The 13,923-nt window shown below is 41.3% G+C and overlaps 1 protein-coding gene across 4 annotated transcripts in view; it reads left to right on the forward strand.

Annotated features, from left to right (window-relative positions):
- The window catches only part of ELK4 (ETS transcription factor ELK4), a 59,393-nt gene extending 46,530 nt beyond the window's left edge, over positions 1-12,863 (forward strand). For 3 of the 4 annotated variants that reach the window (XM_073666962.1, XM_073666961.1, XM_073666960.1), the window contains exon 5: positions 1,179-12,863. In XM_073666962.1, coding sequence (XP_073523063.1) covers positions 1,179-1,277 — 99 coding nt within the window. In that variant the 3' untranslated portion in view covers positions 1,278-12,863. The remainder of the gene's footprint in view (positions 1-1,178) is intronic. The other variant, XR_012292015.1, reaches the window with a different exon arrangement.
- The last annotated feature ends 1,060 nt before the right edge of the window (positions 12,864-13,923 follow it).

The following is a 13,923-nucleotide window of genomic DNA, read 5'->3' on the forward strand; positions in this document are numbered from 1 at the left end:
ACAGCATCCCTGCATATTGCAGAAATCAGTCTCCTTTGAAGCCCGGCCACAAGCAGGGTTTGAAATGAGCTCCGTGATGACAGCTAACATGACAATCCATAGGTGACCCGCGATCACATCACGGGCGAGCTGATGGGCAGAGAAAATGACTCATTCATATGTCTGCGTGTGTTAAATGCCGCATTCAGAGATTGACAGCTGCATTAAACAAGTTAACAATCACAGGTGGAGCACTGCTCCATCCGCAGTTGTTAGCATCAAGTCCTGGCTGTAAAGGCCCCGTCACACTAAGCGATGCTACAGCGATCCCGACAACGATACGACCTGTCAGGGATCGTTGCTGCGTCGCTATGTGGTCGCTGGTGAGATGTCAAACAGTCAGATCTTCCCAACGACGCAGCAACGATACGGCGACCCGTAACGATCTGTATAACGATGCACGCCTATGTGTTTCTGTGTCGGAGTCGCCAACAAGGTCGTTGGTAAGGTGTCAAACACACTGATGCATGCTACCCAGCGGGGCCTCAACGATCAAAGAAATGTCCAGACCATTCCGGCACGACCAGCGATCTCACAGAAGGGGCCTGGTCGCTGCTAAGTGTCAAACGTAGCGAGATCTCTGCTGAGGTCGCTGTTGCGTCACAAAACTTGTGACTCAGCAGCGATCTCGCTAGCGATCTCGCTTAGTGTGACTGGGGCTTAATACACAGCTATCACCTGCCGGGTGTGGGTCAGGCTCGCTGCAGGAGTTATGGCTTCTGGAATGTCAGAAACTAAAAATGAATCTGTTCCTTCACTTCCTCACATAACAATGTCACGCAATCCTCGGGAGAGCCAGTGCCAACACCGCTGATACGGTGTCGGCACTGGAGGTGAGTATAAGTGTTATTTTACAAGGAGGAAACAGGGATTGAGAAGCGGTTGTCCGAGTAGTGGTCAACCCCTTTAAGGTCTAAGGACTTAGTATGTCTTTATAGCTGTTCCGACTCCATTTTTCTGATTCAGAGGCCTAAATCCCCTGTGTAAATATAGAGATATCAGGATACCGGTTTACCACTATTGAGTTGAAGTGACTGTTGTCTTATTGCTGTTTTCCTGACATCTTATCTACTAGATTGTAGATCTTTACACTGATTTTTGACTACATTTTAATGCATTGTTGTTTTACTTTACTTTAGTTTCCGTCAGTCTACAACAGTCACATGCCGCTTGCGTTATCTGGCTTTGACAGCCCATCTACTCCTGGACCATTCTCTCCCGATTTGCAGAAGTCATAGCAGCCACACTGAAAACCAGGACACAAGGAGAAGATTGTCAGGTTCCCTGGGGCTACATACAGATTTCCTTTCCTTGTTGAATTACCCTTACAAATACCTTGTGACTAAACCACCATGACTTTGGCGAATTGAATGTCCTCTAAGGAAATGATGAAAAGTGGCCATTGTCCTTTGCACTTGAATCACTGGTGAGCAAAAACTGCAACAAAAATCCAGGACTCCTAATATACCATATCTATTTTTTCAGCAGAGTTTTATTTAAATGAGGAGAGCCAGGAATATTTTTGTATTGTATGCAGGAATGACTTTTCAGGCATATGCCGTAATTGTGTTCCAGTCATTTTACCAAACTCTTTTGCAGTGAACGACCTATTTTATAGAACCCCAGGCAAAGCTATATTTTTATGGGAATATTTTATAATATGGCCTGCCTACCAAATTAGAAGAAAAAAAAGAAATCAAGTGGAAAGGAAGACACCATTTTTAGTTTCCTTTCAGAAAGTACTTCTAAATTGCTGGTAGGAAACACAAAGCACTTAAATTGGGCCGAATCCAAAGGGAAGGAGCAGACGTCTGAAAAACACGAACAATGCAAAGCAACCAGGATCATTTGCTATAACTGATCGCACACAAGCTAACGTGCGCTCTTCAAACTGCACTAACGTAGAATACTGAAGGCTCCCAGGGATTAAAACGGAAAGAAAAACACCTTGTTTGGCATCTAACATGTTAATAATAAGTGTGCTGCTGGTGTATGCGATGACTAGCACCAAAGGGAGTGACACCATACTATAGGATCTACAAGTGTGCCTGCTACAAGCGTCTTTAACGCCTGCTCCAGAATTGGGGCTTTTTTTTACTGCTCTACCTATGCAATATTTGTCTAAGAGAAATTGTATATTTTATTACATTAACTTGTACATTGCTTAAGCACAGATGGTGAAGTAGATCTTAAAGATTAGCAAATGTTTTGTAGCCACTAACAGGCAAATTGTCACAGTATATTTTTTAAAGGGAAACATTTTTCAGAATGTCTTAGGCTGTGTGCCCACGTAGCGTTTTTCAAGCGTTTTTGATGCGGAATTTCCGCAGCGGAAATGCTTGTAAAACGCTTGGTAACCCGCACCCCATGGTCCCCAATGGGATTCCGCAAGTTCTATGCACATGCTGCGGATTTTTCCGCAGCGTTTATGCTGCGTTCAAAAATCCGCAGCATGTCATTTAATTTTGCGTTTCCGCAAGCAGAATTGCCTTTGTCCAATGCATAAAAAACGCAAGGCAATTCCGCATGTGGAAAACGCGTGATAAACGCGCGAAAAATGCGCGATAAACGCGTGCGGAATTCCGCATGCGTTTTTCCGGGAGAGGACTTGCAGAAATGAAGCAGAAATTTTCTGCTTCATAAATGCAACGTGGGCACATAGCCTTATTATAGTATTATCGACTGGTATTAGCATGGCAGGAAGTGGGTCTGACCCATCTGTACTTCTGTTTCCAGAGCAAGCCTGCTATTGGCAGTGCCTCAATTTAACAAATTGCCATCTCTGCATCACAGGATAAAGATCAAGATACTTTCCTTTTAAAGGGGTATTCTCTAGTTGTCTCTTGAGCAGTGCAGTTTCCTTACTTCCTGGTTTCTAGCAGGACTGGCTCTCCTCCTTGAGTGACAGATATGGTGAAGAGTAAAACTATAGTATATTAGAACTATAAAGCACAGCACAATTTCTGCTGTAACAAATTCAGCTACCAATGGTTTGTTTTAAAAGGAACCTGTCAGCTGGTTTTTGCGATGTAATCTGACATCAGCATGATGTAGGAGGTGAGACCCTGGTTCCAAAGATGTATCAATTAGTCTACTGGGTGCAGCCATTGTGACAGAATCAGAGTTTTCTCTGCTGCCAATTTAGCAGGGCTTGAAATGTTGAGCCCTGCCCAGTGAGTGTCAGCTCTCTGTATACATATATATATTGACAGAGAGCTTCTACGCAGTGGTGTGGGCATGGCTGGACCAGCAAGCACGAGGCAGCTAGTCAGATAGTGAATCTCCTGCTGATTTTCCACTGAATATATTAAAACAGAAAAGCACATCTGTGGAATGAGGGTCTCAGCTCCTACACCATGCTGCTCTTAGGCTATGTGCCCATGATGCAGAAATGCTCCAGATTTTTTCCCGAGCGTTTCTGCATCTCCCTGGCAGAAAAAACACATGCAGATTGTACATGCACTTTTCCTGCCAGGGACAAGCGGATGTGAAGCAAACGGCATGGATTTATATAGTGTGACCAAAAGAATGGTAAAAAATAAATCTATACTTACCTTCTGATGGCCCCCGGAGTCTTGATTCGATGTGTCTCGGCTTGCCGGCAGCTCGCGGTAGGTACACTGAAGGACCTGCCGTCACATGACTAAATGATGTCAGCACAGCGATCTGCCGGCAAGCGAAGATAAGCACACCGCCGGCCATCAGAAGGTAAGTAAAATATTTATTTTCTATTTTATTCTTTTTTTTTTTTTTTAACAGGTTCTATGGTACACGGGTCCGGAAGAGAGTCTCCTCTCCTCTAGACCCGGGTACCATCCGCACATTGAACGCATGTATTCCGCATGTACAGATGCAGTGATGTGGAATCCAAGCGTTCCAATGCAAGTCAATGGCGGCGAAAACGCTGCGCTTCCGCAAAATAATTGGTAGTGCTGCTTTTTTTTCCGCAATGATAATCCGCAGCGGAAATTTCCGCAGCATGTGCACAGCACATGAGGATTATCATTGGGGAACATGGCAGGCCTTCTACCAAGCATTTTTTAAGCGTTTCTGCAGCGGAATTGCTGTTGCGGAAACGCTTAAAAAACGCATTGTGGGCACACAGCCTTAGAACACATAGCAAAAACTTTCTGATAGATTTCCTTTTAAGTCTACACTGCTATCACTATGTTTACACATTGAGATAACAGGGCATTTGAACAAAGACACAACTCCTGACAGCCAGAGGGGGGGAGAGTGATTAGACCTGCTCTGAAAGCTGTGGTTTTGGTGATGTTGCAAGAGAGGGAGGGGAAGTGAGGTGGGTAGATAACTGTTGTAAGGAAATCAATTAGCTGGAGAGAGCTGACTTGTATGTAGCTACTCTCATAGAATGTAGCTACTGGCACACTTGTCCTGGCTCCTGAGGCTGGGCTCTATGGAAACAAGCTGCACACTATAAAAGACAAAGTCTTTCATTGCAGGAGATTGACAGCTGGTAGAAAAACAAGTCAATTGCAAACTAGCTTATTCTCATGCTGTCTAACTAATTAAACCAATCTCCAAACTTGAGAACATCCCTTCAACTTTGCTTCAAAGGTGTTTTCCCATTTCAAAGATTATTTCTCCAAAGGCTCAGGGAGGGGAAAAAAAAGAACAAATCAAGCTTTTACTCCCCTTCCCAGCACTGCCTCTCACTAGTGCTCCAGCCTTTGTTGATTGCCTAGAGCAGTGACTTCACGTCATCAACACTGCAGCCAATCACTGAACTCAGCAGCCTTGTCGATGTGGATAGCTCAAGCCTCTTAGCTCAATGATTGACTGTGCTATCGATGTGACGTCACCATTGTAGTCAATCAATAAAGACCTAAGCATTGACGTGAGACAACGATGGGTCCCAGGAACCTTAGGAAAAGGTTGTGGTTTTTTTTTGCCTCCTTGAGCCTTTTGAGCAATAATCTTTGAAGCAGGACAGCGTTTTAAAGGAAAGCAAACTCAAACCTCTTTTTATGAGGTTTATTTGTTAAGGCTGCAGACTTTGTGTGACTGCCCTTTAAGTGCAATAAAAGGAGTTATTTGTAACGGAGAACCATTGACTATCCACTAATAATTGTTTGTTTGTTTTTATTTCCTTTAAAAAAGGCTCTACAGTAAAAAAAAAAAAAATGTAATAGTCATCTGGAGAGGAGTTCTAATGCAGACTGCTCCCCATGCCTTTCTCAGTTACAGACTGCTCCCCATGCCTTTCTCAGTTACAGACTGCTCCCCATGCCTTTCTCAGTTACAGACTGCTCCCCATGTCCCTTTCTCAGTGCTCTCAAAGTCCACTCCCCTGACTGCTTTCCCTTCTCCATACAAACTGTTCCTTATGCCACTTTTTTACACAAAGTTCCCAATGATTTCAGGTCTATCTCATGCAGACGTCTTCTTAACAGGTTATTCTGAACTTAAGTCTAGAGCAGCACACCGCTTTCCAGTCTCTTCACTTCCTTGTTGCTGGGGGGAGGGGGATAAACCGGCGGCTTCATTGGTACACTGCTCAACGCCCATGCAAGAATGCAGCGTTCTGTCTTCCTTGTACACCCTGTTTCATTGCACATGATCAGAAAGGCAGAACGAGAGATGCAGAACCGTCATGATGATGTCACCTGTGGCACATAAAGGACCGGCATATGTAAAGTTATGGGGGCCGTTTAGGAGCTGCTGGGGACCTGACCGGATCCCTTTAATACTCCTACTACGTACCCTCTCCACTTACTTTCATTGACTTCACAGTCTGTAGCAGGAAGCAGAACTGCTGGTGAGTACTGTGCAGCTAATGTATGGCTGCACAGTTCTCTTTATAATCAGGTAGAGCATTTCAGGGGGGCTGGGCCTGGAAATTAAGGGGGAGCATGGGAAGTCTGTGTGGAAGCAGACTAACTCAGTGGGGAAAGTTTTTATGCTTTGAGGCAGTGCAGCTTAAAGGATATAATGGTCAGGAGTCAATGCTTCCATAAAGCTATGTGGTGTATATGTAATTTCAGATGAACCATCCAGAGTTTGGCTTTGTTCTGAAATTTCTGCTGTATATCTGTATCTTGTGGGTCATACTAGGGCTCATATTCAATCATTTTCCTCTGCAGAACCTCTTTAAATTGAAGATCGCTGTGTCTGTGGTTTAACTGGGATCTCCTGCCAATTAGTGTTATCTGTGTCTTTGCTCTATGGCTTTAAGCTCTTTCAGAGGGAGAAATTGTATTGTTTACTAATCATAATTGTGGGTTTTTTTAGTGTTTGGGGCTTGTAGTCTTCTAACCAGAATGAATTGTACTCAGAGCAGTAAGGTTGTAGTCTGATCTGACGGGGCACGGATAACCCGCATTCTCTATAAACTAGAAATCAATATGCACCCTTGATCACCATCTGTTTTAATCTAAACCGATGCAAAAATCTTTACTAATGATAAATATTTCTTGAATGATGGCTCAGTTTCAATTAAAGGCTATGGAAATGGCATATTCTCTTTTGGCTTGGCGAAAACCTTACACATGTTAAAACTATGAAGCTATGAAAAAAAATATATAACTATTAAATTTGAAGTTAGACACAAGGCCATCGGATTCAACCGATAACCTAACAAGTTGATCCAGAGGGAAGCAAAAACACCATGAGGCAGATGCTAATTGCCCCATATTAGGGGGGAAATTCCTTGCCGACTCCACATACAACAATCGGACTAGTTCCCTGGCTCAGAGAAAGATCTCTGTACTGTCCCTTCATTTAGTCTGCATTTTTTTTCCAGTAGTACATACTGGATGTGAGCACTTCGTCCAGGTTGTTGTTGCCGTTACTAGCTCATCAATACAACTTAATTTTCCCTAAAGTAACCCTTATGGGGTCTCTTCTTTGTGCTAACAGACGTTGATCCTGAGGAAGATGATTTCCCCTCCCTACAATGTCTACCTTGTGTTCTCTCCCATCTTTTTTCACAGATACCCAGCCTGTGCAACACCCTTCCAACTTCATGAGCACTGCCATTTGTGTATTATCCTTCTTTCCATCCACCCCCTCTCTGAAACCTTGCTTTCCTTTTTCTTTACAATCTGATCTGGGTTATATAACCCCTTCTCTCTCCTTCTGGTATCTCCAATGGACTGCAAGGTCGGCATAGATATGATATCACCAGAAGCAACATGCTATCAGATATATCTTTTTTGGAGAAGCGAGGTGGCTCAAAAACTGCCTTTTGGCATTTCTATTTTTTTCCTTTTACAGTGTCTACCATATATAAATATATATAATATATTGTTATACAAATATAACTTTATATTTTAATAAATCAGACTTTTACTGACAATGCCAAATATATTTATTTTTTTTATTTTCAGATCTGGGAAAAAGGAGGTTGATTTGAACTTTTGCTTTATTTTTCCCACCTTGTTTTTAGCCTCTATAGGGGACTTGCACTATATGTTGGAATTAAAGTTGAGCAAAAATATTCACACTACCTTCTACTCATGTCCACGTTTGTATTCCATGGCAACCAGACCAGGGGGGTTAAAGGGAATCTGTCACCCCCTTGGACACTTCGAAGATATTACTATGGGCATACAGGTGATAGAATTATTAACATAGTCCTACCTGTATGCCTCCTAGCTGCTGTCTTGTTGCTGAGAAATAGCCTTTATCTTTTTTTAACTCTACCGGAGGCAGAGTTTTCTTCCAGGTACCCCACACCTCGGAGCCTGGAAGAGCTAATTAACATGAAAGATTAAAAGGCTATTTCTCAGCAACAAGACAGCAGCTCGGAGGCATACAGGTAGGACTATTTTAACACCTGTATGCCCACAGTAATAGCTTCAAAGCATCCCAGGGGGGAGGACAGATTCTCTTTAAACTCAGTAGTAAAACTTCAGAGCGCCCCCAAGCTCCCTCTAGTGGTGGCTTAATGCAAGCCTAGATTTTATTAATCTAATTCTTGTATGTGTAATATGTGCCTGGCCAGCATATCTAAATATAAGTGGCTCAGGTGTCTCAAGATACTTTTAGGGTACATGTAGAAGTTACAACCTGATTTTGGCTGCTACCTATGACATTACATTTTAAGCTGGTTTTACATCGCAGTAACACTCAATTACCTGGTAGTTCCACTGAAGCAATCTTTCATCACTCTAGCTCCTCTAGGAGCATCCTGGCAATGGTCCTTTTTTCCTTTTTTGTGTCCGTTTTTGTCATCCGTGTAACATTCCTTTTTCATGTGAAAGAATTAAAAAGTTCACTTGAACAGATCAGAGTAGGACATGAGAATAGCCCGGTTTAATATGTTCCCTATTATCAGATTGCTTCTCTCTGTAAATTACTACAACCTCTGGCTCATTGCAGAACTTAGCACATGTACTATAAACCATGCCATACGACAAGACCTTGTGGGAACATACAATGAGTGTGTTTGGCACGCTGTGCAATATAACTGTAGTTTGCATCCATGGATAGTAATGTATTAGTTGCTGGAGACGAGGCCTAAAATGATTGAGCTATGCACAAATGTTTGTCATTTTCTTTTTAATGTTGAACTTTATACAAAGTGAAACATCCGTCTATTCTTTACTCCCTAGAAAGTTTACAAATGGGAACCCTGCAGCACTTTTATACAGTTTTTAATGTAGATTTCTTAGTCTAGTCAGGTAAGTTTGATTCCGATGGATATATCTTCAGCTTTGTACATACTTCCAACATCATATCAGTGGAGGGCTTTCCAATTTTGGTTTAGATCCATAGTAAGATGATTCCGATCTCCTCAACTGTGTAAATGTTTAATATATTTTAGTGTAATGACGCTTCTTAACCTAGTTTTGTTTGCTAGCATTTTACAGCATTGTGTAGAAATCTATTAACCTTCATCAGATATGGGATTATGGCTGCTATGTCCACAACATGTTTTCTGTATATGTTACTTGGGTTTCTGGCGGGATTGTGCCGTGGCTGAGTCATATTCGAATGAAATGTGAAAAAATACATCAGTAAGGTTTATGGCTGGCAATATACATTAGATATCTGTCAGATGAACACTCGTTTGGCCAACTGCAATTCCCTCATATACATGCATGCTGAGGCGAGCTTGCTTGTCTTCTCGGCAGAAAGAGTGGACAGTAGGCAGCCGTCAGACTCGAAGGCGACTTTTCTCTCCAAAAACATCCTGTTTTGAAACCAAACTACCCGATCCTTTACTCCCACAATATTGCCTATCTTGCATACACAGTGTTAAAGGGAACCTCCCACCAGGTTTTCCCTTTATAAAATATATCAGCCATCCTTGTGCTGTGTTTTAAAGGCACTCGGGCAACCCCATGATGAGATCACAGCTCCCTGGCATACCTAAGAAAATGCCTTTTTTAATTGTTTCTCTCCTGTACCAATTGGTTCAATGGGCATTTTCTGTCCCCACAATCGCTGTCTCTCCAGGCTTTATTGCCATGGCTGACATCATCCACACAGTCTGTTGTACCTGTGCTGCTCCTGTTCCCTACTGTGCTGGCATGGGAGTTGAGCAGACCCTGTGGATTATTTAGGAGACGACGGCCACGTCAAGGCTGGAGAGACGCCGATTGTGGAGACAGAGGAGACTCCCATCACGCAAATTAGCATATGGAATGGAACAGTAGGGTAACAATCAGGGTGGCTCAGTGGTTAGCACTGCAGCCTTGCAGCGCTGGGGTTCTGGGTTCAAATCCCACCAAGGACATCATGTGCAAGGAGTTTGTAGGTTCTCACCTTGGTTGCGTGGGTTTCCTCCGGGTTCTCCGGTTCCTCCCACACTCCAAAGACATACTGATAGGGGCTCACAATCTAAATTCCCTATGGGACAGCGATGTTACTGTCTATAAAGCACTGTGGAAATTAATGGTGCTATTTAAATGACCAAAAATACAAGTAAAATAATTATAAAAGGCATCTACTTAGATATGTGGGGCAACTGAGCTCTTATTTAGAGATTGCAAGAATGTTATTAAAGACAATTTAAAGGAGTTGAAGTCAGATCAGGCACTGGAGCGAGCTGCTGCACAAACCCTTATTAACAATACAGATATTTTCTGGTTGGTTAAAAAAGTTTTCACCTTAGTACCAGCTGGTTGGGTTGTTCTCCAGCTCCACCGCAGCAGCACAAGTTATTGGCATACAGGGGCAGATCAAATAGAAAACGTAGATTTGTTTCCAAAATAATATTGGAATTTCCACATACTGTAGAAACAATCCCAATCCATCTACAGATGAGATTTGTAGTCGCAGACATTTTGGCAATGCATCTACTGAGCGTACATATACCTTAGATGTTTTTGATGTATCAGATTAGCAACATAATAAATGCTGTGGGTCCGATTCATCAAGGTGTTTTCACTACTTTTCTGACAAAGCACCTTGAAATTACGTATCTCAAATTTGTGCAAAAATGTAGACACTTTTGGTGTTTTTATCTCAGTTCTGGCCAACTGCGCCAAAGTAGGCAGAGCCTGGATGAATCATGGCAAAGCCCCCCTGGCAAATTCATCAAGATTTATGGCACCTTAGTGGCTGTGTATTACTTCAGAAATGTACTCCAGTCCCTGGAGTAACTCTTATGGTGGAGATTCACACCAATTGTATGATGCGCCTCATTCATTAAGAGATGTGTGCATCCTACTCCACTGGTCTCTTCATTAAGACTGGTGTACAAAACCAGAAGCATCTTCTTATGACTAAAAGCCCTGTCAGTTGTGTTTGTGCCTCTGGTTGTCCTGCATATATTGGTTCTCACGTTGTCATTCATTACATCTCAAAGGTAAAACTTTTCCCAGGCTGCAGCTGCACCCAGCTCATGGGTGGCTGTTTATATCATTGGAGCCAAGCGTCCCGTCCAGTGACCGTGTCTTGTCTTATGTATATAATACATTGTGTGTTAAGATAAATAAGGAACTATTCTTACAATGCTTTCTTTAATTTCTTTGTTTCAACTATTAATCTTGTTTTTGTTTCAACTTTTTGGCTATAGGGTCATATATTTCATTAGCCTCTGGCAGACAGAGTTAATGGCATTCTGCACAGAGTATCCAGCACTTATTGGCGCTTATTATGTACCTTTTTATAAATGTATTTTTATACTTTTTCCAAAGTCCTTTTTTTTTTTTTTTTTTTTTTTTGTAAAACTGGTCTTGATTTTAGCTTGGGAATTGCAGGATAAAAAGATTAATAAAAAAAAATAACATGTTATTTCCTGAAATTTTTGTTACTAAAAGTTCTATCTTAAGTATGAGTTTAGAGAGGGAACCTTTCAGCTCTCCAAACTTGCCCGTTTTTAGTAAATACTTGTATTTTCCATTAAATAGCTTTAAATTCTCTATTCTCCTAACTTTCCTTTGTGTCATTCCTCTGTTATTTCTCCAAACTTAGAAAGAAATTGACAAGTGGGTGTTACTGTTCTCCTTGTTTTAAGGGGGCTTGTCCCTGCAGTCTGGCACTGTGATTGGACAGTGTCAGGCACACCTCCAAATGGTAACACCCGGTTGTCTGTTTAGTTAATCATTTCTAATAGGAATAACTGAGGGACGGTATATAAAGAGCTTTGATTTTTTAACTTTTATGTTACGATCTTGCTATAGTCTTATGAAATAAGGTGAAGGTTCTTATTAGTGTAATATTCTTATTATATATTTCATTCGACCTACAACATTATATTTTATAAGGTAATGTACTAATTGTAGCAACAATGATACCAAAGAACATTCAGAAGAGCAACTTGATGATTTGTCTTTTTTCAACCGTATAACTATGTAATAAAGCTAATGCACATATTTTCCACCTAGGTCCAAATTCGTACATCGCCCATTTAAGGTGATTCTTTACCTTTTTCTTATTGAATTTTTAAGTTCCATCATAATCAGTCTTTCTAGCTGTAAGAGCGTTGTTTTTCTGACACTATAATCATCCTAGATATTCATAGATTTAATGTGTGCCCTACACAAAAAAGCTATCAAACATGTATACAACTTACTAATATCCTTGGGGAGCAATTTCCTTGTGTTGGCATGTGACCACTGATGTCTATAAAGGAGGCTGGTTGCTAAATCACTCCCCTTTTCTATTACAGCTAAGGCAAGGACAGAGGAGGAGGCTGGCCTAGCTATTGAAATGAGCTAGTAATTAAGCCTCCTTCACATACCGTGCTGGTCATGTGCTGACGCAGGAAACACTCTCACGTGCTGAACCAAAGTCGGATGAGGTGCTCTTGGATCCTGCACTGATATCTGTAGATCACTACATCTTTGTCAATTCAGGTATATTTAAATATAGATGTTTTGTAGCTAGGTAACCTCTTTAAAATGTAGCATGCCGGCTACCTGCAGCCACCATTGGATGGAGCACAGGAGCTTACTGCAAACTGTAATATTATATGCATTCAATTCATAGGAGTATGCACTTGGCTCCTGAGCTCCCTCTAGTGGAGGTTATGGGAGTTGAAGCTCTGTATGATAAAACCCACAGTCCAACAGTTATTTAATTTTCAGTAGAATGATTTTTTCATCTATATTCAGATTAACCAGGTTGGACAGTCACATTAAAGCTTAGATCTTGTTTTTGCGTTGAACAATTATATAATATCGTAGTAATTTGCTCCTTCTGTCCTTCTCTTTCGTGTAATACCATTCATGTAGGTGTTCTGTTTTTAATTTTTTTTTCATTATAAAGGGGCATGAGTGTTATATATGGATCTGTGATAATCGGCTCAAAACCCAAACACATTGTGTTTATCTGCTTTGTTGGTAAATGTGCATCCAGAATTGCAAATGTTTTTGCATTTTTTCTAAATAAACATTTTTACGCAAATATTACATCTGGTGTGTTTATTTTCCCAGGAGCCTGGAATGCTTGTAGCTTTTTCTGTACCAATCTTTCAACACAGTTGTTACTTTTATTATCTTTTTTTGTCATGCACTGTTCACTTATAACTGATGATTTACAGGAGTAGTCTCCTGGGAGTTAAAATCACCTTATCTCTAGGAAAACAATTGGGGCTTGAAAATGACAACAAGCAGTTTGTACATAGGTGAGAATGGCTATTAGTATCAGTCAGATACTTGCTATCCGCCATCTGGAAATGTAGTCTACCAAGTAGAGTCAGTGCTTGTGGGTAAGCTGTGGATTACACAAGATCACAGGAAAGCTGTAGGATAAGATCAGCTATCCTTAGATAAGTCACCTGTTTGTGGGTCAGGGAGAAAGGCATTGATTTAGATCAGACCTTCTCAAACTATTTCTGCTGGGGCCTCAAAAGACCGACCAAGATAATGTCTGGGCCTCCCCATCTATAGTAGAAGTCCATACACTATATGTGATGTATGTATGTATGTATGTATGTATATATATATATATATATTATAATATTCCGTTACAAAATTGTCTGGGTGACCCCAAACTTTTGGTTTTCCATGAAAACTCATACTTTTATTTATCAAATGAGTTGCAAGTTGATTAGAAAATATAGTCCAGACATTGACAAGGTTAGAAATAATGATTTTTATTAGAAAGAATAATTTTCTCCTTCAAACTTTGCTTTCGTCAAAGAATGCTCCCTTTGCAGCAGTTACAGCATTGCAGAATTGCAGACCTTTGGCATTCTAGCTGTTAATTTGCTGAGGTAATCTTGAGAAATTTCACCCCATGCTTCCTGAAGCCCCTCCCACAAGTTGGATTGGCTTGATGGGCACTTTTTTCGTACCATACGGTCAAGCTGCTGCCACAACAGCTCAATGGGGTTGAGATCTGGTGACTGCACTGGCCGCTCCATTACAGATAGAATACCAGCTGCCTGCTTCTTCCCTGAATAGTTCATGCATAATGTGTACTTTGGGTCATTGTCCTGTTGTAGGATGAAATTGGCTCCAATAAAGC

Source organism: Phyllobates terribilis, unplaced genomic scaffold, assembly GCF_046119375.1.
Source record: "Phyllobates terribilis strain yellow unplaced genomic scaffold, ASM4611937v1 Scaffold_2__4_contigs__length_985480577, whole genome shotgun sequence".
Classification (NCBI taxonomy): Eukaryota; Metazoa; Chordata; class Amphibia; order Anura; family Dendrobatidae; genus Phyllobates; species Phyllobates terribilis.